Here is a 26,407-nt window from a genome sequence, read left to right as displayed (position 1 = left end):
CTAGATGTGATATCCACCTTCTGCTACCTGTGTAGCTTGTTAATCCATAATTCCTAAGCATTTTTTCATAGCAGTGCAGACTAAATATGACCGTGATAGCCAGCTTATAACTTGGAGCAGCAAATCAAGTTGTTTAATTATGCTTGTCAAGCTTGATCCAACAGAGCTGTGCTTGTGCAGAGCCTGCTGGGCTGTGGCAACTGATTTTAAAGCCCACCTGGTTAAAAAGCACTGAATAGGCAGCATAGGTTGTTGCTGAATGACATAAATAGGTGGTCTGGGCACTCTGTCCTGTTTTACGTTGTAATCCCAAATTAAATAGCAGTCCTATACCAAGGGTTCTGTTTCGGGTGGTTCATTTATTTAAGCAGCTGCAGATGTTGCTTTTCGCTGGCAAGTGACAGATAGTTCAGGCACACAGTGCTGTGGTTGGCTCTTTCGAAGAGTTTCACCTGTGAAGTTGTGCCAGTAAACTTTCACCAAATGCTTACAGGAATAAAAATAAGTGAAAAGGGCAAAATCACGTGCCACCAAGTCACCTGTTTTAGGCCGACTCCTGCTATCTGAGACTCGCATCCCGACAATAGGTGTGGTATCTCTACACCTAAATCCCATATTATTTTATAGTGACTCTAAAGATACACAAGCAGATTTTAAATCCATCTCCTTGACTATATCTGACCAATGAATCAAGAGCCTAAAAAGAGAAACACTGAACAGTATGTGCTTCCAATTTATGTATAATAATTATACTTGAAGATTTCTAAGCAGAACAAGTTAAAGATGGAAAATACAGTTGGGTCATGAATTTCACTGCCCTGCCAGTGCCAGATTGTTCCCTTGAGAACATGCTCTGAGTGCTTTCTCTGGTTGTTTTGAAGTGCAACAAGAATTAGGTTTTCTGCCACGTAGAGACTATTACAGTCTCATAGTTTTTGTCTGGAATCTTCAGAGTCCCTGAAAGTTTTGTCTCCTAAGTGATGGGCAGAAGTTTTTTGCATCCTTGCTCCTGCTTGCTCTCTAACATAAGGTGTAATATTCCCTCTTTGTGTAAAATCAAATTCAAAACAGGAAGTTTTCCTATCTCTGGGCTCTCATCCAGGCCTTGTTTATGTTGCCTTATTTCTCCATTTGTTTTTAGAACATCTTCCTACTAAACTGTCTCCTTAAAATGCTCCTTTCTTTTCCTGATGCGAAGTGGTGTTTTGGGCAGGATTAGCAGCGGTGCTACACATGGTGTGCTGAGGTCTTAAAGCTGTGGAACTGTTTTGGTGCCACAACTAGATAGGTTTAAGTAGCTCCTCACATTGTACAAATAAAGGCTAATTGATAGTGAACCTTCATAATATTTAACTTTGTTAGGTGTAGTTGAAGTACCCCTGTGTTATCTGTCTTGACCATCGAGGGCAAGGTATTAATTTTCCTTTCCCCTGTATCCCTGGAATTATCTTACCTAGTGACACTTGAATTACTTCCTGGGAAATATGCTGTTACAAAGCATATGTCTGCTTGCAGCGAGACATCTGTGGCTGATATGGAAATCTGTGGCGCACGTATAATATACATTCATAACCAACGAAGTCCAGATCAGCAAAGATATTTTAGTTTTTTATTTACAAATAAAATTTGAAGGATCTAGGTGCCTATGTAGTTTAGTGGGTCAGGCTCTTTGGCAGGAATATTAAGATTTGTGAGAAAAACATGAATCTTTTCGGTTCACTGTTAAGTGACATTGTAAACTAACCTGGAAACAGCAGAATGCTCGTATCTCACTAGTAGTTCTCTGTCAACAGAGCATATGTAAGTTAAAGTCAGAGTAGGATTTACTGCAAGGGAGCTTACACAGCTCACCCGTTAATGTCTGGAGTTGACTTTCCAGACTGTCTGGAGAAGGGCAAGCAAAAGAAAATGAAAAGTGGTTTTTGTTTCAGAACAGCTGCTTCTGTCTGTACTGTTCTCCCTCCCCTCAAGGTCCTTGCTTTTATCTCTTCTGCAGCAAGATGAAATATCTAGCGGTGCCACAGCTTTCATTAGCTACAGCAGAGTGATGTCAGGTTGGGCCAAATTATATAAAATGAGGGATAGTTGCACTGTGAGTAGCCTTGTAGCCTGGGTTTCATTTATAGTCCACAGCATCTGTGTTAGATTTCATAGTTAGCTTAAACTGATGGTGAGCTTTTAGTATGAAAGGAGAAAAACTGCGCCTATCAATTGTACACTGAAGGACTGAAAACAAGAGGCATTTTCTTGTGTTCTGCATAGTGTAACTTCAGTTTATTTCTCATCATTTCCAACAGGCACAGGATCTACTGGCACAAGAGATGGAAGTGGTAAGGCAAGGAATGGGGCATGGAGAGCTCTCAAGTGAAGCGTATAACCAGGTGTGGGAAGAATGTTACAGCCAAGTGTTATACCTGCCTGGACAGAACCGCTACACAAGAGCTAACTTGGCCAGCAAAAAAGACAGGATAGAGTCACTTGAAAAGAGGCTTGAGGTCAGTGCCACTTTTTTCTGCTTTTAGCACCTGCTTTTTTTTTTTTCATTATCTCGCCATGTGTTTTCTTTCTATTTTTTCTTTATTTTTTTTTTCCTGTGTAAGCATTACAGGTTACTCTAGAAACCACTCAGGTCTTTTGGTGAGATTCCTTTGAAAAGGATGTTAAGGATTTCTTCTGAGGAGTTCATAGGTGTTCTCGAGGTGTTTAAATCACCTTCTCTTATCCTCTTCCATTTCTTTAAATGTCCCTGGAGTATTCCCACAGTCAGTTTTTCTTTTCAGTATTAACTGTAATGCTGCTTATCTCACCCACTTCATTCTCAACTGGACAGAAGTTCAGGTTCTGCTCTCTTTTAATTCCATGTTGATCAGATAACTGATCTTTCTAGTTTGGCACTTTGTCCCTGATAGTGGCTGGTATGAGATACTTCAGAGATAGATGCGTAAAAACATCCCAAAACTCTGTTCAAGTTCTCTTTACAACTTAAAATTTGGTTTCTGGTTATTGCCTATGGGAAGGTCCAGATCATGCTGAGTTCTTGCTGGACTGGCATTCTCTGCCAATTCCAGTGATTCCTTTCAAAAAAGAGAACAATGGATGTTTGTGAATTTGTTCCACTTTATCATGAAATAGTAGGCTTCCTTATGAGTGCATTTTAAACTAAAATTTTGAGTTTGCTGTTGTCTGTTTGCATAACTATTTTTTCCTGCAAGTGCAAAATGCCAGAGCTCAGATAGCAACATCTCACCCATGTGTCTGCATGTGGTTTGAGTACTATGGCAGGACACTGCTATTAGGGAACCAAGAATTGAAACTGCATCTTTTTCTGCTGAGTTGCGGAGAACAGAGTTCTTCAGTGTCAACGTGCTTGCAGCAGTTTTTCAAAATGCAACAGTCATGGGCCTGAAGTCCAGGCGGCATTAAGATTTGGTAAGATGTCCTGGGATTGAGAGTTGTGTGTGGTGAGGAAGTCATTTGGGGTACAGTGCACTAAGTAGAAGAAAGCAGTTCAAACCTTTTGGTGCTGATTTCTCATAGAACCATAGAATCATTTCGATTGGAAGAGACCCTCAGGATCATTGAGTCCAACCATAACCTAACACTAAACCATGTCCCTAAGAACCTTGTCTAAATGCCTTTTAAACCCCTCCAGGGATGGTGACTCCACCATTTCCCTGGGCAGCCTGTTCCAGTGCCTGACAGCCCTTTCTGTGAAGAATTTTTTCTTCCAATCTAAACCTCCCCTGGCACAACTTGAGGCCATTTCCTCTCATCCTATCACTTGTTACTTGGGAGAAGAGACCAATACCCCCTATGTTACAACCTCCTTTCAGGCAGTTGTAGACAGTGATAACGTCTCCCCTCAGCCTCCTGTTCTCCAGTTGCCTCAGTTTCTCCTCATCAGACTTGTGCTCCAGGCCCCTTAGCAGCTTCGTCACCTCCTTTGAACTCTCTCTAGTAGTTCAGTGCCCTTCTTATGATGAGGGGCCCAAAAGTGAACACAGGATTCAAGGTGAGGCCTCACCAGTGCCCAGTACAGTGGAACAGTCACTTAATCACTCTTGTTCTGTCCCTTCTCTAGAATTTCACCCAAACCCCCCAAATAAAACACCAAACCGTATACCTTTCATGATATAAACTAAGCTGCTTTTAAATGGTTTCATCCCATGGCACATGTGTTTGTTCTGACTCCCAGTAAGTAATTAGCTGTTTTCCAGAATACCATTTTAGCCTAAAAGTCTCTCTAAATTATGCAGGCATGAGATTATTTTTTTTCCATGGTAAAAGAAAGTTGTTTTTTTTTTAAAAAAAAAAAGTTATTCTGTATTTAACATCAACAGAGCTACTGTTCCTAGAAGTAAACCTCCTCAGACAGCTGCTACCACAGAAATAACACAAGAGAGGGCTAGAAAGGCTGAATTTTCACTCATTTGCACACGTGACGTACAGTGTGAATGTGTGTTTTGTAAAGTCTGTCAGACAAGGATGTAATCCAGGTGTAGATTTCACAGTTATTAGTCAACCGCTCGGTCCAGGAGCAGTTTCACCTGCTCGTAGTTGAGCGTTGATGCCGGAGCGCTTGTCATCCTGCGGCTCACCCAGCAGAGAGCACCATCGCCCTGCCCAACGCTCTCGCACGCTCCAACGCTCTCGCACACTCCAATGCTCCGCTCTGCTTTCACAAAACCAGGGGGCTGCGCTGGCATCACACCAGCAATCCGGGGGCTCTACCTAATTTGTACACAAACGCTTTTGGAATTTAAATACCTTACGCCCAAAACTGCATTAGGAGTGCGTTATTGAAGTTGCAAAGTCAAACAGTTTAAGTTGGGGAATGCACAGACAGCCCTAATTTGCCTGTGCATATGCATTATGAAACAGTCTTTAATTTCATTATTACAGCGTAGTTTTTCCACAGGCTCGTTTACTGCAGAGGGTAGATGGTATTTGCTTAATGGGTAGCTGTTGAATATTTGAATACTGAGTAAGTTCCGTCTGAATATGAGGAAAAACATCTTTACTTTGAGGTGCCAGAGCCCTGGAACAAGCTGCCCAGAGAGGTTGTGGAGTCTCCTTCTCTGGAGACATTCAAACCCACCTGGACACATTCCTGTGTGATCTGCTCTGGTGAACCTGCTTTAGCAGGTAGGTTAGATTAGGTGATCTCCAGAGGTCCTTTCCAACCCCAACCAGTCTGTGATTTTATTTTCTTTTAAATTGCTCAGCGTGTGGCCCTGTTCCCTTGCACTGCACACTGTTTCTGCAGTCTAATTTGGTTGCTTCTGGGTGGCCTTTCTTGTGCTGTTAATTTCTGTTCATCTCCTCCAAATATTTAAAGGAGTAGTTGGTGGTAGTATGCTTATTAAGGATATTGAAGTAAAGAAAATAAGGTCAAGTAGAATCATAGAACCATTTTGGTTGGAAGAGACCCTCAGGATCATTGAGTCCAACCATAACCTAATTCCTGCACTAAACCTCGTCTAAACACCTTTTAAGCCCCTCTAGGGATGGTGACTCCACTGCCCTGGGCAGCCTGTTCCAGTGCCTGACAACCCTTTTTTTGAAGAATTTTTTCTTAATATCCAATCTGAACCTCCCCTGGCGCAACTTGAGGCCATTTCCTCTCATCCTATCACTTGCTACTTGGGAGAAGAGACCAACACAAATCATCCATTCATCAAACTCCTCTTGCATTTGTTCGTTCTGTAAGTGCTCATTGCTCTGTAGTCACAAGACAGTCACCTAGGAAGCAAAATGCAAATCAGAGGTCTTGCCATAAAAAAAAAATAAAATAAAAATTGGGTTTTGTTTGCTACCAACATTGCATGGGACTCCATGGAAGCCAGTTAACAAAATCCAGCTACTGTGTCTACGATCAGTTGTTGCAATTGTGAGACTCCATGTCTCGCAAATGTCGCTACATCTTTTCAGATTATCTGGGAGCCTGGAGCGCTGCTGGGCATAGCTGATTGTTTGGTGCATTTACGGTAAAGCGAGAGCGCAACCTTATGTACATGTCAAAAATATCACACACCCCAGGTCAGTGTGGCCCCTGGGGCCAGCAGAGCTGCTGTGCTCACAGCTGCAGGTGCAGCGATCGTTCGGCGCTGCCTTTCACAGCTCGCTGAGTGCAGGCCGACTCTCTGAAAAGTTAAATTTGAGCTGAAAATCTCTCCCCAGTGTGTGCAAAATGCAGTTTAGTGCAGCTCTGCCTGACCTATTTAAAATGCCATTCCTAAAAGCAAGATATACAAATACGCTTTTCTAAGTATAGGTCACCAACTGAATCATTTTTGAAGTAATAAATAAAAAGCATAGCAGTTTAATGAACAAAGGAATATACAATGAAAAAAGCACAGCAATCTTTTTTTTTCCTAACCCATTTTCAGCAATGGCAAAACCCACCTTCATTTTACTGTTTTTCCAAGGAAAATTGAAAGCAATATCAGTTGAAATAGATATTTTAATGGGAAGTATCAGACAGCCTTAATGAAAAGCAGGGATATTAGCTCAGCTTTCAATACCCCAAGATACTTGCTTGTACTCTTGACTTCCTTTGAGAGAAGAATAGGAACTGTAAAAGAGAGTTTGCCAGCAACTGATGTTGGTCAGTTTTGGGTCTGCCTCTCCCCCTTCAAATTGCAGTCAGATCATTAGGAAAAAGCACAAGAGTTTAGTGATGTTTGCTGGAGGCAGCTGCACATGGGGCAGTCGCTGTCGAATACTTCCATATGGGACTGCTAACACCATGCAGATCCGTGCAAAACCAGCAATTTCTTGTGCTGTCTTCATCGCTCGGAGATTACAGGGGAATTGATGGTGTGGACAAACTGTTGTCTTGCTCTAATTGGCCTGTTTTCACTGTCGGAGTGATTTAGTGGTGGCAGCGTTGTGTATATGTTGACATGACATTCATCTTTCTGAAATGGATGGCGATATCACAAACAGATTTGTGCTGTTATTGATGGACTACAGGAGGTGAAGCAGAGCGGTTGCAAGAGCTTCTCTTTGGCTCCATATCCTGTCCAGGCACCAGTAACGCACAAATCCACAGTAGTTTTAATACTGAAATATACTTCTATGTATTAGTAATATTTTTCATTTCTTTATTTTGAGGGTCTGGGACTCTTTGAATGTGTTACTTAATACTGCTAAAGAGTGTTACAACATTAGCATGTCAACTTTGACAAAGTGGTAAAATCCAGCTTTCTGTATTTACGAAGTTAGAAAATTTAAAACTAGTTACAGCATAAACATGGATAGACTGGACAAAGGTTTGCTGGGCAGAGGGTTATAGCTGGAGCATTAAATTACCATGATGTAGAGGTGGTTTTCTTAATTTTTCCTGCTTGAAGAAGAACATAATTTCAATTTTAATACATAAGGAGTCAGGGTAAAGCAGCAGAGCATGGAGTGCACCAGGCCCTGTGTGCAGGGACGGGCTGTTACAGCCAGACAGGCCCTGCCTGCTGAGCCCAAACAGACCTCCATTCAAGTTTGTATGAGTATGTCTTTATAAAAAGTAATAATAAAAATTATAGCAATGTTTCAATTCAAAAATATAAATTGAGGGAGCAGCTCTGGCTGGTGTGAATGAGTCTGGTTTAGACCAGCTAAGGGTTTGGCCTTGGCTGTGGCTTTATTCTTAAATTGGGAACCATCCCCTGGCCAGGATGGCTCCTGATGTGAGAAATGGTCTGGACTGGTGACTGTGGCAGAAAAAAGAGCATGAGTATTGCCTCGTCTTTTTTGCTGCTCTTCGTAAAGGTGAGGATGCTTTTCTGTACTGTTGGATGAAGAGCTGCCCAAGCAGAATTTCCTTGGGAGGGACTAGAGGAGCTTCAGGCTTTTTGTAGGAATCCCAAGGGGGGTGTTGGTCTCTTCTCCCAAGCAGCAAGTGATAGGACAAGAAGAAATGGCCTCAAGTTGCACCAGGGGAGGTTTAGATTGGATATTAGGAAAAAATTCTTTCCGGAAAGGCCTGTTGGGCATTGGAACAGGCTGCCCAGGGCAGTGGAGTCACCATCCCTGGAGGGATTTAAAAGGTGTTTAGGCGAGGTTCTTAGGGACATGGTTTAGTGTGCCAGAGTTAGTTAAGTTATGACTGGACTTGATGATTCCGAGGGTCTCTTCTGACTGAAATGATTATGGATGGGGTGTTTCAGGTCCATGTAAGTGAATCTCTGGGACTTCACTATGTGTTTGTTGTTCTTGTACTCCCTTCTCCTCTAAGCAATATATTTATAAAGAAAACCGTTCCTACCTAGGGTGTATGTTACACCAGGAACCTTATCAGATGAAATGAGATAGAAGCATCTATTTAACAAGGTAGTTGCTTTACTTTGTAGTTCAAAACAGTCACTTCCTGCCAGCCTTACCTTTCCTTTGAAGGCAGTTCATAATGGTGGCTTGCGGCACACAAGTATTTTTATTAAAACTGTGGTAGTTAACATCATAATTTCAATTGATTGCTAAATTATAAACACTACTGGAAGTCTAGAAGGGAGGAAGCTCTAGTTACACCATATAGTCAAAGCACAGTAAACTATTCTTTGCGATATCCAAGATACATATAATTTACCACACCAAAGTGTCCATTTTTGCTTTTGGTTGCAGCCCAAGCCCTGTGAATTAATTTATATTGAAAACCAGTTGCTTAGCTGGAGTTTTATGGATTAAATGATACACTTTGCAGCAGAGTGTATCTCTTATTAGTTTATTGGAGATCGTATTTTAATTTCTTTCTAGTTTACATGGTTCTAAAGCTTGCAGTTTCTTTTGGATTTTCAGGTATGCTGTTACTGAGAAAACACTGGGAGAAAATAACAAGAATTTATAAGCCTAGGAATAGAGGAATTACTCATAAAACTAAAATATGGCAGAATCCCTGAGGAATCTGCGTTTATGCCTGCAGATATTCATTTGTACCACTGTGTTGCCTTTGTGGAATACACTTTTTTAAATAATGTCTGTTGGGAATGCAGTTGACACCAGAGGGTCACAGCTGAGTTTATCAGAGGTCTTTACTGTCAAGCGGTTGAGAATCTGATTGAGCTATTTATACAAAACCACTGTTGCAGTGTCTGATCTCTGCTTAACGTACGGTTGATTAATTGGAGTATGTGTATTTAGCGCAGCAGTTTTGGAGGGTATATACTGGGTAGCACAGATACATGACAGGTCCTGTAGGAATTATCTTCACCTGTGTGTGAAAACACTGTTACTGTTTACTAGAATGGTTACCATGTAGTTTGTGCTACAGTCAGGGTGCTCTAATGTTTTAGCTTGTGCCAAAAAGAGTCAGTGTTACTTATTTTTATCCAGCTGCCACTTGCCTTTACCTCTGACCTTGTACCAGTGCTCTGTGGTAATCTGGATCAGTTCATTGAATTGACAGTAAATTAATTATTTTTAGATTAAGCAGCAGACCCCTTTCCACAGTAGCTGGGTAGTAGACCAGCTTAGCTATAAGACATCACGTCTTTGCTTGCAGAATTTTGGATTGTGAGATCCACAATGAAGGTGAGCCATATTGCCAAGGATAACTTATGTTTACAGTAAGAAAAAACACACCAGATTTAGCCAGAAATCTTGTGTTTTCTTTCTAGTGCAGGTGAGTATTCCTTGCCTGTTTTTGAGCAAGTCTCGTGAATTCAGATTTGATACACCTTATTTTAGCCTCATAACTAGAACAAAGCTGCAGTTGCCTTAAGCTTCCCCTGGTTTTGGGAAAAGCTAAGGCAGCTCCTGAGGGCAACTTGGCCCATTTAGGAGTTGAATTTCCCTCTTGAGTTTCCTGGTTTGTTTGTTTGTTTGCTTGTTTGTTTGTGTTTCTTTTTTTGTGTGTGTGTGTGTGTGTTTTTTTCCTTTTATTACAGAGCCATCTAGAGCACTTCAGATCAGTGAAACAAAACTAGGTCTTAATGTCTTCCTTGGTTCTTCTGTCACTGGAAAAGGAGTAACATCTACCTTATGGAGCTCTGTGTAGTTTGTGAAGCACTTGTAAACCTGTGAATGAAAAACGCTATCTAAAACTGCTGAATCTTTAAATGCACTTGTTATACCTGGAAAGTAGTTGTCTTTTCCATTTACAGCTTGTTGAGTCAAGCTGGAACTTTGTATCTCTGCATGTTAAAACTCTGAAAAAAACAAACCAATCCAAAACACATTGTTTACTGTCCTTTAGGTGAATCAACTTCTTATGTCCTTGGTTTTCCCCTCAAATTACATTTGCATTTAGCAGCTACACCCCCCCCGCCCACCCCAAAACCTTCATCACGGTGAGCAGGCAGGAGGAAAGCAGATCTAGTTTTATTCAAATCTAACCAACTTTTAAAGCAATGACATTTCCCAGAATACCGATTGAACAGCATTGGGGAACAGAACTATATTTTTGCTGTTAAACAGTTATTTTCAGAAAAGAATCCTACCAATTTTTCACCAGTTCTCTTACTGTTGATTTACTTTGGGACCTTGGGAAGGAAGCAGATGAACATCAGTAAGAGAATGCTTCATATTGAATTTCTGTCATCTTGCCTATGAGTCTGAAATTCGTCTTCAAATTGGACCATTGTGTTAGCCTTCTTTCTAGGGTCATAAGTGGCATGGCTAGATAACTCCTTTTTTTGTGTAGAAAAAAGGATTTTTCTGCATGTCCTCAGTCCAGAATGTGCCAACACATTGGAATTGAGCAGTTAAAAAGTTCATTAAACATAATCTTAGGCTGCATAGCAGTTACTTTTTGTTTGGCCAGTTGCTCATAGTCTGGTGGGAGGTTTTTTCCCTCCATGTTTTCCTCCATTAGTGAAATCAGGTTTCATGTTTGCAAATACAGTTCATAATGGGAACTTATGTCCTTAAAGTTCAGCATTAACAAAGCTCTGCATTGCAAAATGCCTTTGCACACCATCACTGTTGAAAATTGTGCTTGGATAGAGAAAAGTATAAATGGATAGAGTCTGTTACTGGAAGCCACCTCATCTACAGACCTGTCGCTCTTCAGCGCCTGTCCTAATGTGAAGTAGTGTCAGAACCTGGGGATGTTGGGCCAGTGTGAGTTGCTGCTCACAAAGTAACTTGCTTCATTTAGACTTGTGTAATTTTAGCGCTGGAATAGAGTGCTAGTGACTACTGCAAGCTCATCGTGGGGCTTCTGCTACTGACTGAGAGGAAAACAGGCTGTTCGCTGACTTACAGCATGAGCTTCCACAAGATTATTAGCTTCTTCTCTGGAAGAGACCAGTCCAAGACCTCTGGGTTTGCAGCGATGGTTTGTGAAGGTAATTACACTGTGCTTGCTGCCATATGATCTCATATGGGAGGTGATGGAGTCACCATCCCTGGAGGGGTTTAAAAGGCGTTTAGACAAGGTTCTTAGGGACATGGTTTAGTGCTAGAGTTAGGTTATGGTTGGAGGGTCTCTTCCAACCAAAATGATTCTATGATCGGACACAGCAGTAACCCATGTTTGCTTACACTTCAGCAAAGCCGTTGACCTGAGGTAGTTGTTGGCTGCCTGTGATCTATTACTGTATTTTTTCTTCCGTGGAGAGGTAGAGAGTTTTCAGAAAAGCTTAGTAAAAAGAAACTATTGGTTTTTAAACTGTGCTTTTCTGGCTGTGTTTCAACTGTGATTGTGATATATGGGTATCACCAATAATACTACTAGTCTTAGAAGCAATTCCCAAATAAAAATATTCCAAGAGGGCTTTAATGTCATCATTGCACAGCAGCAGTGACTGTTAACTTATGCAGTAACTTTCTGGATTATTTTAGGTCTAGGTAGTTGGATGGTATAAACTTCTGTGGGGACATTTGCTCTTGGTGTACCCTGTACTGTCTTTACTCAACAGTCCTACTAATTCCTGTTACGATATTTGACGGCAGGTAATCATAATTTCTGAAATAATGGTTGACATGGAGATTGCTCTTGGGTTTTGACTGTGAGTAGAGAGAACAGCCTTCTGCATGTACCAATAAGTCGTAATCATATATGATCTACGTAACACAGTACAATATAGGAGTTTATGTCAAGGCTTCCCTATTAAACTGGGGAAAGGTAGCTTTATATTCCCATGCAAACTTTGAACATTTAATATAGTTTCATTGGTGAAGTTGCAGTTGCATACTAGCAGTGCCGTCATTTGAGGATCACCTGTGACTGTATGTTTCCATGAAAAATTGTTCTACACTGGCAATGCTTTTTTTTTTTTCTTTGATAGTAACCCCAAGCCTCAGTTTCCAGCAGAGTTAACTGTTACCCTTACTAACTCAGAGGTAAGAGGCAGGCTCTACAGGGAATCCTAGAATGTCCCGAGTTGGACAGGATCCACAAGGATCATCGAGTCCAACTCCTGTCCCTGCACAGGACAACCCCACAGTTCACACCATGTGTCTGAGGACGTTGTCCAGTCTCTTCTTGAACGCTGTCAGGCTTGGGGCTGTGACACCTCCCTGGGGAGCCTGTTCCAGTGTCCAGCACCCTCTGGGTGAAGAACCTTTTCCTGACGTCCAACCTGAACCTCCCCTGGCACATCTTCCTGCCATTCGCTCGGGTTCTGTCACTGGTTACCGGAGAGAAGAGCTCAGCTCTGTCCCTCCTCCTCCCCCTGTGAGGAAGCTGTGGCTGCCATGAGCTCTCCCCTCAGTCTTCTCTTCTCCAGGCTGAACAAACGAAGTGATTTTAGCCGCTCTTCATACAGCTTCCTCCTCAAACCCTTCACCAACTTTGTGGCCCTCTTCTGGACACTCTCCAGTAGCTTTCTATCTTTTTAATCCTGTGTCTCCCAGACCTGCACACAGTGCTCCAGGTGAGGCCGCACCAGTGCAGAGCAGAGCGGGACAATCGCCTCCCTGCCCGGCTGGCAATGCTGTGCTGGATGCACCCAGGACACGGGTCCCTCTTGGCTGCCAGGGACACTGTTGGCTCATGTTCAGTTTACCGTCAACCAGAATCCCCAGATCCCTCTCCACAAAGCTGCTTTCCAGCATCTCATCCCCCAGTCTGTATCTACAGCCAGGGTTGCCGCGTCCCAGTTGCAAAATCTGGTACTTGGTCTTGTTGAACTGAGTTTTGCCTGGTCAAACTGTCGACAGATTAAACTGTTTCAAGCCAAAAAATGGAGAATTCTGTCCAAGAGCACAGAAGTGGAAAAATAATTTTAAGTAGAGTAATTAAAGAATTTTTGTTTAAAAACATGTTGTTGTAGAGTGCACCATCAAGCTTGTAAAGGCAGATCATCTAAATGCCCTGATGTTGTGGTCATTGTTTTTCCTGGGGTGGTTTGAACTGGTGAAACCAGTTTGATGTATCCTGGTGTTGAGCAGAAGGCTGATATCTCCATGTGCATTGTCTCCTTCCAGCTGCTCTGGCAGACTGAGCCAAAATGAGGCATGTTCACAAACCCTGCTATTTAAATGAGGTTAATCCAGCTCCTGCCAGCAGAATTGAGTATGAGAGAGACACTTGTAGGTCTGAGGTGAGGAAAGAAATTATAGTAACATTTGACGTAGTCCTCTATAGGTTCCAAGAGTAACCTGTTCAGCCAGCATAGCTAAAGCTGGCAGAGGATTTCCCTGCATAAGCTAAACAGCTTTATGATGATCTGTTGATTCTCCAAGGTCATGGAACAAGTTGGTTTAATTTTGACTGTGGCTCTGGTATGAACATACAGCAGGTTTTCTTCTGTGTTTTTTATCCATCAGGCATGATTAAGAAGATGAATTAGAAGACATGAGTGTTTAATGCTGTTTAGGGACTACCAGAAGCTCCATGTTTAATGGAAGGAAACCAAAACAGTACAGGGGAAAACAGCCATTTGAACTGAGGAGGGATGTCCTTAGTAGACATAATGAGATGAGGAATTGTGAAAATGCAATTTTTAAAGGTGCTTGAACCCCTCCTTCTTCAGGGTCAGATTTTCTTAAATATTTCCTGGTGTATGTTTGTTCTCATAAGCAGTCTTCCTCCTATCTAAAATTTCCTTGCCAAATTTAAATCTCTCTTCCTTTCTGAGTGGTCATAAGAACAGGCTAATTGTTCACAGTGGTCTTTGGAATATTTAAAACATGTTGCTGTGTCTTCATTTTTTCTGTTTTTGTTAGATGGAGAAAACAAACAAAACCCCTGTTCTTTCAGTCAGCCTCCGTTTTCTAGATCATGTTTTATAAACCTCTGATTGTGTCTGTTGCTTTGTTTTGGTTTCTCTTCTTTGGATCTCTACTGTAGTATTTGAAACTGAACTCTACTAGGTGCGAGGAAAGGCTTTTACATAAAAAATTTGGGATGGGATGAGGCTCTCACGCTTGCCACGTATCATTTTACCCCATGTCTGTACACGCTGTTCTCATTTCACCGTAGCTGGTGCAGAAGTCAGTGGAACCAAAGCCAGCCAAGGACCAGTACAAAATAAATAAGTGAAGAAATCCTTCAAATGTCTTTACATTTTCTGCTGGGTTTAGGAGGGAAATGGTTGTCAGATTTTACTGAAATCTATTTCTTAGCTTTAAGCAAATAATGTAGACTACTGTTTAAACACACCTCTTCATAACTGCTTGCAATTTTTACCTTGGTATCTGAGCCTTAAAATTTTACGAAGCTTGAACTAGAATTATATGCAGTTGTTGGCTGTCGTGCAACAGTCAGCAATTTTTAATAAATAGTGTTTGTTACAAAAGCTGAGACCTCCTTTTGACCTTTTCATAGTAGGTCCTAAAATATTGTAGTTGGGAGGGAGGAGGAAAGGTGGTGAGTGTTCACATTTCTCTCTATAAGCAGAGAAGGAAGAAAGGGCTGTTATTTCTGGGTTGAGATACTTGTGGGACTTTTTTCCTCTTATTTTTCTTTTTACAGAAGTGAGTCCTGTAATAATCCAAGATAGACAAGAAAATGAGTAGAAAAGCAAGGGCTGAATAGCAGCATACAACCTGAGGAACTCTAGTAGTTAAACTACTAGAATCTATATCCAGAACAACTCAGAAATATTAAGTCCAGTTCTCATCGTCTGAAACCAGCTGAAGTGGTGTTAGGGAGTAGTAAGATGATTAAAAAATAAGTAGTAAAAATAGTAAAAGTGTGAGACTAATCCACTACTGCCACTGCTACTGGTGATATTTAGAGCATGCAGATATTTCAGGACTTCTGGACATGATGCCCTGATCCAGTCTCTTTTCTGTATGTTGGAGATAGCGCTTATAGCTGTATTTAATGTCTTCACGTACTCAGTGTTTAACATTTTATTAGAAAATCAGTTTGTTGACAGATCTTCACTCAGGATAACACAATAGTAGAACTTTTCTAAATGGTCTATTTTAACCTGTTCTAGAAAAGTGACGTTCCGACTGAAGTTTCATTTCACACCAAGTGTACTCTATGTCATGTGTAATGCTGGGGAGCAACGTGGGACAACTGATCTTTGTTATGTCAGACAAAATTCTGTTTGCCTATGCATCAATCTATTCCATGATCTCTAAATGTCAGTGGCTCTCAACACACATTTTTCGTCCAAGAAACAGTAATTGGAAAATAGTTCATTTACCACACAGCTGTATTTCTTGTTGCAGTAATACCATATTATTTACCAGTGAAGACATTTAAAGCTTTCATACTTTTCCATCAGAGAGTATCCTCACAAATCCCTAATCTATTTATTTAATTTTCTCTAGATTTATATAAATATTGGAAAAGAGGCGCCTTTCTGTATGCTTAAAGCACCTTGGGCATAGCTTAAGTCTACACTGCAAACAGAATCTGAAAAGTGCAGCAGTCTGCATCTGTCTCCCCAGGAGCAAACTAGACAGCTCAGTCAAATTTCTCTTTCACTCCCCCATTAACAGTTTTCTCCTTTGACCATTCACTTTGTTTATCTCTGCACCACCCCCTAAAACTGTTTTAAATGAATGAATAGATTGTTAAGGAGTAGGGCATTTTACAGAAGCGTATAGCTATATAATACAGTGTATTTTAATAAAGTTGGATGGTTGAAAGTTTGATGAAATGCACTGTGCAATTGTTTGGTACATAAGGTAGAATCATAGAAGCATTTTGGTTGGAAAAGACCTTTAAGATCATCAAGTCCAGCCAGATTGGGATGGCTGCTCTAGTCTCGTGGCTGGGGTTGTCTGACTGTAGTTACCACTGTAAAGAACAGATCAGAAGGTAGTTCCTTCCCGATGGAGTTTAGTTTCAGTGGTTAAAGATGTTACCTTGGGTAACTGTGAAGTTCAAAGCAGTTAAAATCATCTACTTTTTGGTTAATCAGTGGTAATTCCTTTGTATGTAAGAACTGTGGAGTTGTCATCTGCAGAGACAGGAGTTGGACTCAATGATCCTTGTGGGTCCCTTCCAACTCAGGACATTCTATGATTCTAAGAATCACCAGCAAAGCTTTGATTTTTAAAGGAATGAGGCAAGGATAGGTGACTTAACCACTGTGGTTCTGAGTTAGGCTTTTATATTTTAACACTTGAGAAATTTACACATTTTTCTTCATCTTTGCACTAATGTATCTTTTAACAGTAGCAAAAATCAAAATGTGAGAAGCCTGATCCGTTCTTCGTTGAGTTTGGCATCTTTCACACAACATTTTCGGAAAAAAAGGGTGTTCTTTTATTTTTTTAAATGAAGTAGCATAGAAAATTAAACAACCAGGAAATCCATATGTCCATATTTAGAGCTGTGAAATGCTGTACCTCTCCACAGTTTTGTTCAGTGGTACATTCCTGTGTTATTTGTTGGTTTGCCATTCAGTGTTAAAGATTTATTTTATGCTATTGCCTTTGCTATTTATAACATGTTAACATGATTATGCTTGTTTATTTGTGTTTTGTAACTTGTGTCACTTGACCATTGATGGATTATGTCTGGATTATGGGTTTAGAGGACTGACCTTGACAATTTTGGGGAAACTACAACATCTAAATCCAAGGCAGACCAGGTAGCACTTACTGGAATGACAGAGGGAAGAGAGATTCACTTCTAACATGCCAATTGCTTTGTGGTTTTGATACCACATTTTAATCTCATCGATTTGTCACATCTGTTGCGTACACTATTGCATTATAAATTCTGAGATTTTGCTTCTAGCTTTTGCCTCTTACACAGGGACCTGATTAATTTTCCTATCTCAGTATTTGTCTGCCAGCTAAAGATAATCTTACCTTATTGCTTTGAGATCCATAAGGGAAAAGCTCTGCACAAAAGAAGCGTTACTGGAGAGCTACAGGATTTTGGTTTGGAGTTAGGAGGGAATAGTGTTGCAGCATTATAGCGATGTAGTAAAACTAAATGGGTGATCTTATAGATGGTGAGATTATTTTAAGACTAAACCAATTTCACCTATTGCAGTCTCATACGCACATGCTTATTAACACTAAGACATAATCATTAAAAGGCTTGGGTCAGAAGGGACATTTTGAGGTCATCTAGTCCAACCCCCCTGCCATGGACAGGTGCATCTTTCACTAGATCAAGTTGCTTAAAGCCACATCCAACCTGGCCTTGTCCCCTTAATCAAGTAATCTGTCCAGCGTTCAGCCACTGAGACACTGGAGTCCAAGCGGTCTTTCTCGGGTGCTTTATGATGACACCACATGTTGAGTTGTCATCATGACACCTGGGTTCTTCTCAGGACCACGTTTTGTTTTTGTTTTGGAGGGAGTTTTTTGGATTTGCATTTCACACCTTTTAGAAGCAGACAGTAGTTGGTGTCTCCATCCTTTCCCACCTCTGCGAGTTATCAGGATTTAGTCTTAGTCCTTTGTCTCCTGATCTGGCTGTCCTGAGAATGTGCATAGTGGTAGGATTTAGCTGTCATTCTAATAGTCCTTCTGCTGTTCCTTGCAGTGCCTCCGTGCCCCCTCGTTGCCATTCATTTACCACTCAGACCAGTCTAAATGTTTTAATTATGGTCCTCTGCAAGAGAGACTCAGAGCTGCCTTAACATTCCGAATTGCTTTTTTATTTTACAGAATGTGATTTTACTGAATCCTGTAAGGGCATGTAGAAGGACTGCAGGATGTGGCTGGTTTTTCAGAATAAGAATGTAATTTTTAAATGGAGGAACATAATATCTTTATTTAGTTTCCTTTACTAAGGCAAAGAACATCTCCTGTGTAAGTGGGAGGTGACGTAGCAAGATATCGTCTCTGACTTGGCTGCTTGCTCAGCTTAGCAACTGCAGTAATTCCTGTCCATAAAGCATGCTCATATTTTGTGTCGTCACCCCCTGTTTTGACTAGTGGACTTCACCCTGGAATAGTGCATACATTGTAAAGGTTTTAGTCCAGAAATTGAGGTCGTCGTAAAATGTACAACACAATTGTTAGTAGAAATCAAGTAACTCAATCAGCTCCATACAGTTCCACAGATTTATCTTCACTGCTTTTTTTTTTGTCCCTCTTGACTTGAGTTCTGGATAGATAGAATGATTATTGGTTTCCTTCTGACAGATAAACAGAGGACACATGACAACTGAAGCAAAGAGGGCTGCCAAGATGGAGAAGAAGCTGAAGATCTTGCTTGGTGGTTATCAGTCTCGGGCGATGGGCCTCATCAAACAACTGAATGATTTATGGGACCAGATCGAACAGGCACATCTGGAGCTACGTACTTTTGAGGAGCTGAAGAAACATGAAGATGCTGCAATCCCACGGAGACTGGAGGTGAGATTCCTGAGTGTGATACCTTAGGTCAAATAGTGGAAAACGATGTTTTTTCAGTGCCTGGGCTCTGAGGTTCACAGCCTGAGTTGGTAGAAGTTTTTAATGGTCTATTTAAATTACGCTTCTGGCTGTTACCAAACTCTTCTGCCATTCACATCAATGTCAAAGATTCTGTGACATATTACAAGATAGGACTAATCTACTAGTGTGTTTTGTAAGTTTGTTTCTATTTTATTTCCTCATGTGGTTTATTTTATTAGTCTTCTGCAATGCGTATCAGCAGGAGTTCAATATCTATCTTAATTTAACTCATTTTGGTTTTAATTACTGTTAGAACATAGGGTAGATCTGAAACTTGTGTAAAGCCTCCTGCTTCCTTTAAAGTCAGTGGACCAAATGCCAGTGTATGCTACAGGAGATTCTGCTTTCCTTTGACATGTCAGTTCCTCCCTGAAGCTGTATTGTTGTCAGACTTGCACATGGTTGGTCTTGTATAAATCAGGACAATAACCCCATTTCAGTACGGGCTTTCCACATGGTTCTCAGTTGCAGAAGCTGAGAGGTGCTGTATAGTTTAGAATCATAGAATCATTTTGGTTGGAAGACACCATTAACATGATACAGTCCAACCATAAACTAACTCTAGCACTAAACCGTGTCCCTATGACCCTCATCTACACGTCTTTAAACCCCTCCAGGAATGGTGACTCCACTGCTTCCCTGGGCAGCCTGTTCCAACACCTGAAAACCCTTTCTGTGAAGAATTTTTTCCTAATATCCAATCTAAACCTCCCCTGGTGCAACTTGAGGCCATTTTCTCTCATCCTCTGACTTGTTACTTGGGAGAAGACACCAACACCCTCCATGCTCCAGCCTTACAGAATCACAGAATGTTAGGGTTTGGAAGGGACCTCAAAAGATCAGCTAGTCCAACCCCCCCACCGGAGCAGGAACACCCAGATGAGGTTACACAGGAAGGTATCCAGGCAGGTTTGAATGTCTGCAGAGAAGGAGACTCCACAACCTCCCTGGGCAGCCTGGGCCAGGCTCTGGCGCCCTCACTGAGAAGAAGTTTCTTCTCAAATTTAAGTGGAACCTCTTGTGTTCGAGTTTATACCCATTGCCCCTTGTCCTATCACTGGTTGTCACCAAGAAGAGCCTGGCTCCATCCTCCTGACACTCACCCTTTATATATTTATAAACATTAATGAGATCACCCCTCAGTCTCCTCCAAACTAGAGACCCAGAACCCTCAGCCATTCCTCATAAGGGAGATGCTCCACTCCCTTCATCATCTTTGTTGCCCTGCGCTGGACTCTCTCCAGCAGTTCCCTGTCCTTCTGGAACTGAGGGGCCCAGAACTGGACACAATATTCCAGGTGTGGTCTCACCAGGGCAGAGTAGAGGGGCAGGAGAACCTCTCTGACCTATTGACCACCCCCCTTCTAATACACTCCAGGATGCCTTTGGCCTTTCTGGCCACAAGGGCACAGTGCTGGCTCATGGTCATCCTGTTGTCCACCAGGACTCCCAGGTCCCTTTTCCCTACGCTGCTCTCTAATAGGTCATTCCCCTTTCAGGCAGTTGCAGAGAGGGATAAGGTCTCCCCTCAGCCTCCTGTTCTCCAGCTGAACCCTGCAGGTCCCTCTGCCACTCCCATCACGCTTGTGCTCCAGCCCCTTCCCCAGCTCCGTTCCCTTCTCTCAACTCACTCCAGCACCTCAAGGGCTTTCTTGTCATGAGGGGCCCAAAAATGACCCCAGGATTTGAGGTTTGGCCTCACCAGTGCTGAGAACAGTGCAACAGTCACTGCCCTGGTCCTCCTGGCCACGCTATTCCTGATGCAAGCCAGGATGCTGTTGGCCTTTTTGGCCACCTGGGCACACACTGGCTCATGTTCAGCCACCAACACCCCCAGGTCCTTTTCTGCCAGGCATCTTTCCAGCCACTCTTCCCCAAGCCTGTAGCGCTGCCTGGGGTTCTGACCCAAGCACAGGACCCATTTTGAGCCATCCTCAGATCTCAGGCCCTTTGCCCGCAGTCCTTTTGCTGGTGAACAACATGTGCTCGTGTGATCTGGCCCGTTGCTCCTGAACACCAACACCTGCCTTACTGGCCTCTAACTGGTTGGCATGGCCTTGAGGGGAAAGATGTCTCTTTCTCTTAAGCAGCCTTAACTTCAGCATGGAACTAGCAGAAACAGGTACACTGAGATACCTGAATACAGTGTCTCGGAGCCACTGTTCTTAGTTTAAGTACATCCAGGATATTCTTCTCTCCTTTATTCAGTTAACAAGGCAACCCTCAGCCAGTGCCGGACTTGCTTTCTAAGAAATACTCATCTGAACACAATTTTTATTTCCAATTTTCTTTTCCAGAAGCGAAGGTTCCATTGAGTCTCAAATCTTCTCAATGACTTAATGTAGAAAAGATAAAATGTATCAGTTCTGAAAACTGATTTTGTGTCTATAAGTTCTGACAGATGTCTTTACAAACTCAGAAGCGATCAATAGATTTAGTGAAAGTTAACAGTAAAAATGTGTTAAATAGCTTGATAACTGTTAGTAGCACCTGGTTTTAGTAAATGGCACTTTACTCAGAGCTAATCCTCAGAATACATTTACTGTGTCTTGTGATACAAGAGTGAAGGCAGATGTGGAAGCCTTTGTTGCAAGATGCTGAGTTAATTAGGAAGGTTACAAAAATAGGTTTTGAACAAACTCATGGAAGAAGAATCCATGGCTAACTGTTAAATACAGTGCACTGCTTGTGACAGGTTTCCAATTTGAAATCTCTCTGTTTGAAGCATCTTGTATTAACTACTGTCAGAACCAGCGTAAGATACCTGATCTCTGAAATAAGATAACAGTGATTCTTGATACACCACATCAACTGCTGTTTTGCATTTATATTTAAAATAAGGAATTTCAGCAGTCTGCTGTCTCACTTCTGACCCTTTCCTCTGAAGGAAGTAAAATAAAACCTTTGCTAAAGGTAGACTTATATAACCTTTGCTAAAGATGTTCATGGGTGTGACTATAGGAAGAACTGACTGGTTGCTTAATTCTGTTTCCCTTTCAGTGTCTGAAGGAAGATGTGCAGCGGCAGCAGGAGAGAGAAAAGGAGCTCCAGCAGAGATTTGCTGACTTCATGTTGGATAAAGAGACTTTTCAAGCAAAGTATTAAAGCACAAAATTCCATTTGTCACTGATGTAATATTTTTAAAGTGTACAGATACTTCTCCAGCAGCTATTGCCATCAGTTGCAGAAATCAAGTGTAGTCTGCTGTTTGCATCTTGTCAAGTTTTTGTTCTTTTGATGAACTTTTCCAAATGCTCTAGGTATGAATGGCTTTGTCAAATATTATAAATTGCATTGAAATGTCCAAAATTTTATTAAAAGAAAAAAAATCAATCTGGTATGATTTTATCCATGTCTTCATTTGCTAGGATTATCACATTATTCCTAGTGTTTTATGTGTCTTAAGTCCTGTAAGATACATGCCTGCAGAATAATGTCTTTTGAATAAACCTGGAATGTTAAAAAATAATTAAGAAATAAAATGCCTGTCTTTTAACTAAAATGGAATCCTCCCCTGTCCCTTATCCCCTCCCTGCCTATGTTTCTGATAAATTATCTTTCTTCCCTTCCACTGCTGCTGCTTTTATTTTCCAAGACTTGTAATTTGTGATGGGAAGGACCTATGCAGGATAATTGTCATCTCTGTAATACCATGTTCATGATTCTTTGTGTGTGTGACTAAACACTCTTCATTTACATCAAGATGTTCAGATGGTCATACTGGCAGTAAATATAACTTCACCATCCTGAAACATGCTGGGTTCAAATTTTATAAAATCACCCAGTGTAGCCTTAACTGTTCCCATAGATTTCAGCAGAAAATACACCCTTTCATTTTCTCAGTACTAATGCTTTTAAAATAATCTCTGCACAATGCATCTTCCCTCCATCTAGTTGATGCACCTTTTCCTTTTGTACAGTGGGCTGAGGGACTTGAGTAACATCACAGTTCTGCATTGGCCCGGACCTTGTGGAATGTGGTTGCAAAGGCCACGTCCGTCTGTCCTAACACGTCACAAGCACCAGAACTCAGTTGCTTGTTCTGTTCAGTTTTTGGGATGATCTGATCAACTCTGATCAACTGGTGTGTCACAGGCACATCGTCTCACAAGGTCACCATTGCACACCATCGCTCAGGGGTTTATGGAGTATGTCCTGAGCATGCAGGACTTCTGAAATCCTTGGTAGTGTTGCCTGTTGCTCGTTGAGAGCTGGTTACTCACTTTTGTTGTTGCCCAGAGCAGCCCTGCAGATGCTCCTCCTCCCATCGCATCTCAACAGGTTTTCATTCTTTAGCTGCTTTGACTGTTTGTCTGAAGGGTAGGAATGGGATTATCAGAAGGGGTGAATCCTTTATTTCCTCTCCACTGAGGTACTTTTCTAAATCTCATCCAGAATCTTTCTCTGAGTACTGTTTAGTCAGACCACACTTGAGTTAGATATTTAAAATTTTGTCAGCTATTCCCAGTGCTTTTAATTCATGGAATCATAGAATCAGTTTGGTTGGAAGAGACCCGTAAGATCATAGAGTCCAACCATAACCTAATCATGACACTAACCCATGTACCTAAACGCCACATTTATTCACCTTTTAAGCACCTCCAGGGATGGTGACTCCACCACTGCCCTGGGCAGCCTGTTCTAATGCCTGACAGCCCTTTCTGGGAAGAAATTTTTCCCAATATCCAACCTGAACATCCCCTGGTGCAACTTGAGGCCCTTTGCTGGAGTTAGGCATTGCTTTCATGTTTTTATTTTTGTGGAGATGTTCATCACTTCTTCAGGGATCCTTATTATTTTCAACTCTTACACCTTTGGTCTTGCGAGCAGTCATTTGTGGAAATGCACAGGAAAAAAGGCAGAACTGTGTTGTTAACAGCAAGGAGTTCAGCAATTAAATACCTCCAGTTGCATACATCGTGAAGTTTTGCTTGTACATATATGGATTTAAATAAGGTCTTTGCTGTTTGCAATTTTGCTGCATTGCAGAATGTCACTTTGTTTAGGCCTTTGAGATGTTTCTGCGGGATGCTGGAAGGCAGGAGCGCTCTGCAGAGGGATCTGGATAAACTGGAAAATGGGCCGATTCCAATGGGATGAAGTTCAACAACAACCCCCTGCAGCGCTCCAGGCTGGGCACAGAGTGGCTGGAGAGCAGTCAGACAGAAAGGGACCTGGGGGGACTAATGGACAGGAAGCTCAACATGAGCCAACAGTGTGCCCAGGTGGCCAAGAAGGCCAACGGTATCCTGTCCTGTATCAAAACTAGCGTGGTCAGCAGGACAAGGGCAGTGATCCTTCCCCTGTGCTCTGCATTGGGGAGGCCACACCTGGAGTATTGTGTTCAGTTCTGGGCCCCTCAGTTCAGGAAAGACATTGAGGTGCTGGAGCGGGTCCAGAGAAGAGCAACAAGACTGGTGAAGGGACTTGAGCATAAGACCTATGGGGAGAGGCTGAGGGAGCTGGGCTTGTTTAGTCTGGAGAAGAGGAGGCTTAGAGGTGAGCTCAGCACTCTCTAGAACTACCTGAAGGGCAGTTCTAGCCAGGTGGGGATTGGTCTCTTCTCCCAGGCAGTTAGCAATAGGACAAGGGGGCATGGGCTTCAACTCTGCCAGGGGAAATTGAGGCTGGACATTAGAAAGAAGTTCCTTCCAGAGAGAGTGGTCAGGCATTGGAATGGCTGCCCAGGGAGGTGGTGGACTCACCGTCCCTGGGGGTTTTTAAACTGAGATTGGCCATGGCACTTAGTGCCATGATCTAGTCAATGGACTGGAGTTGGACCAAGGGTTGGACTGGATGATCTCTGAGGTCTTTTCCAACTCAGTCGATTCTGTGATTCTGTGATGCTGTCAGGGTTGTGGCTGTGCAGCTGTTTAAATGCTGTCCACGGCGATGGGAGGTAATCGGAGGTGTTTTAGGGGAGACCTGTCTGACTTCTGCTGATCACTGCCAGGAGCAGGTTACACAGCCAGCCTCGAAATATCTTTCCCTTCACTCACCCAGGACATCATTCTTCTGAAGTATTAATGCAATTATAGGCTGCATACTTCTAAAAATGTGTTAAATATTTAACTAAACCAGAGCACATCTGGAAAAAAGTATCAAGCATCAATCTTTTGGCATATGTGGTATTTTAGCTTGGATGCTTATACCCAAAAGGAAAAATCATATAAATGCATATCATGACAGTTCTTGTGGTTGTGTGGTAGCTCGAGATATTAACAAAAAACCCTTGTAGGTTTACCAATACCACAACTACAATTATTCCCTTTCTTTTTAGGGCTGCAGCAGAGCCTCTTTGATGTTTCCTGTATTTTTGACAGCTTTGGAGCTAGACAGGTATTCAAACATTCTGCCTTGGCAAATGTTTTTCATGGCAAATTCAGAAGGACTCGTAAGTCGCAGAAGACACTTTCTTCTTAAAAAGCATACAATTAACCAATTGTTAATTGTGGCAGATACGCATTTGTGCCATGCAACATAGCAGATACAAGGTTATTATATTTTAAAGGTGCCTGTGGGAGGTTTATTCAGTGTTCCCTCCCATTCAGTTTAGACAACGCTTAAGCCAGTTCTCTGCTTTCCCTGTCTCTAGTCAGAGTTTTTCTCCTGAAGTTTTTGCCTGTCTCAATAACAAAACAAAACTAGTGCCACGAAGTTTCTTGCCTTACTTAAAGCTCAGTTATACCCTGCTTTGACTTTTTACATGCCCTGAGCTGCCAAGGAGTCGCCTCCACTTTGCAGACACAGAATATTGACAGAGGTGAGACTATGACACCCTTGCTGCCTCTTTTTCCAGAAGCATTTTCAATGCCATGGGACAGTAACTTGTCACTGGCAGACGTTTAGATGTTGTCTGTTAGTCCTTGTGGCCAGCAAGGAGGCTGTCTAGTCTCAGATCTGCTGAAATCAGTCCTAAATCTTCCTGCTGGATGCTCTGTCTGTTGGATCCAGAGGGATGTGAATGGAGCAGCAGAGCCTGGCTTAGGACATCCCTAGATCAAGGAGCTCTGGCGTTGTAGCTTAAACTGGAGTGCTTGGAAATTTGTTGCTGGTAGATGTCAGTGCTTCATAGAACAGGTAGCGATGGAGCTTGGGCTTTCTAGATCCCTTTCTTGGGCTTAGGCCCAGTTTTTGTCCCAAACAACGCTCCTTCGATCTCTTTCTAAAATGCTTTGCAATTGAATACAGATGTATGCTGGACAGAGGAGTAACCCGCACACCTTGACCCTAAATTTTTATTTTGAACTTCTGAAGCCAGCCACTTATTTGATCTTTGTTTCCAAGAACAATAGTAAGTATAACCATGAACACCACGAACTAGTTAACTTTTACTACAGTGGGTAAACCATAACCTTACTGAGTGACAGAGGTGGGATGGGGGTTGCGTTGTGTGTGTTAACAATTACTTTGAGAATTATTTACCATTCTCCCCGAGAAATTCCTTCATTTCCATTTAACATGCCAAGATATATCTGCAAGCATTTTAAAGAATTTCAGCTGATGGTTTTCCTCCCTTCCTGGAATCAGACTTGGCATTTGCACATTGGATCAGTCCCGCAGCTGGAGCCTGCTTCAAAGTCCATGGAGTTGATAAGACTGTCACTTCGACTGAGTTGGATTCAGGTACCTGGGAAAGCTAACGTGACATTAAATTAGAACAGCT

At 42.0% G+C, this 26,407-nt stretch overlaps 1 protein-coding gene across 1 annotated transcript in view; it reads left to right on the top strand.

The window, feature by feature from the left end:
* CDC5L (cell division cycle 5 like) overlaps nucleotides 1–22,278 on the top strand; it is a 39,311-nt gene extending 17,033 nt beyond the window's left edge. Inside the window, exons 14-16 of the mRNA XM_082050005.1 lie at nucleotides 2,298–2,495; nucleotides 18,448–18,660; nucleotides 21,742–22,278. Coding sequence (XP_081906131.1) covers nucleotides 2,298–2,495; nucleotides 18,448–18,660; nucleotides 21,742–21,846 — 516 coding nt within the window. The 3' untranslated portion in view covers nucleotides 21,847–22,278. The remainder of the gene's footprint in view (nucleotides 1–2,297; nucleotides 2,496–18,447; nucleotides 18,661–21,741) is intronic.
* Nucleotides 22,279–26,407: the final 4,129 nt, after the last annotated feature.

The sequence above is a fragment of the Streptopelia decaocto genome (assembly GCF_964273445.1).
Source record: "Streptopelia decaocto genome assembly, chromosome: 3".
Lineage (NCBI taxonomy): Eukaryota > Metazoa > Chordata > Aves > Columbiformes > Columbidae > Streptopelia > Streptopelia decaocto.
This window is presented reverse-complemented; position numbering and strand designations above follow the sequence as displayed.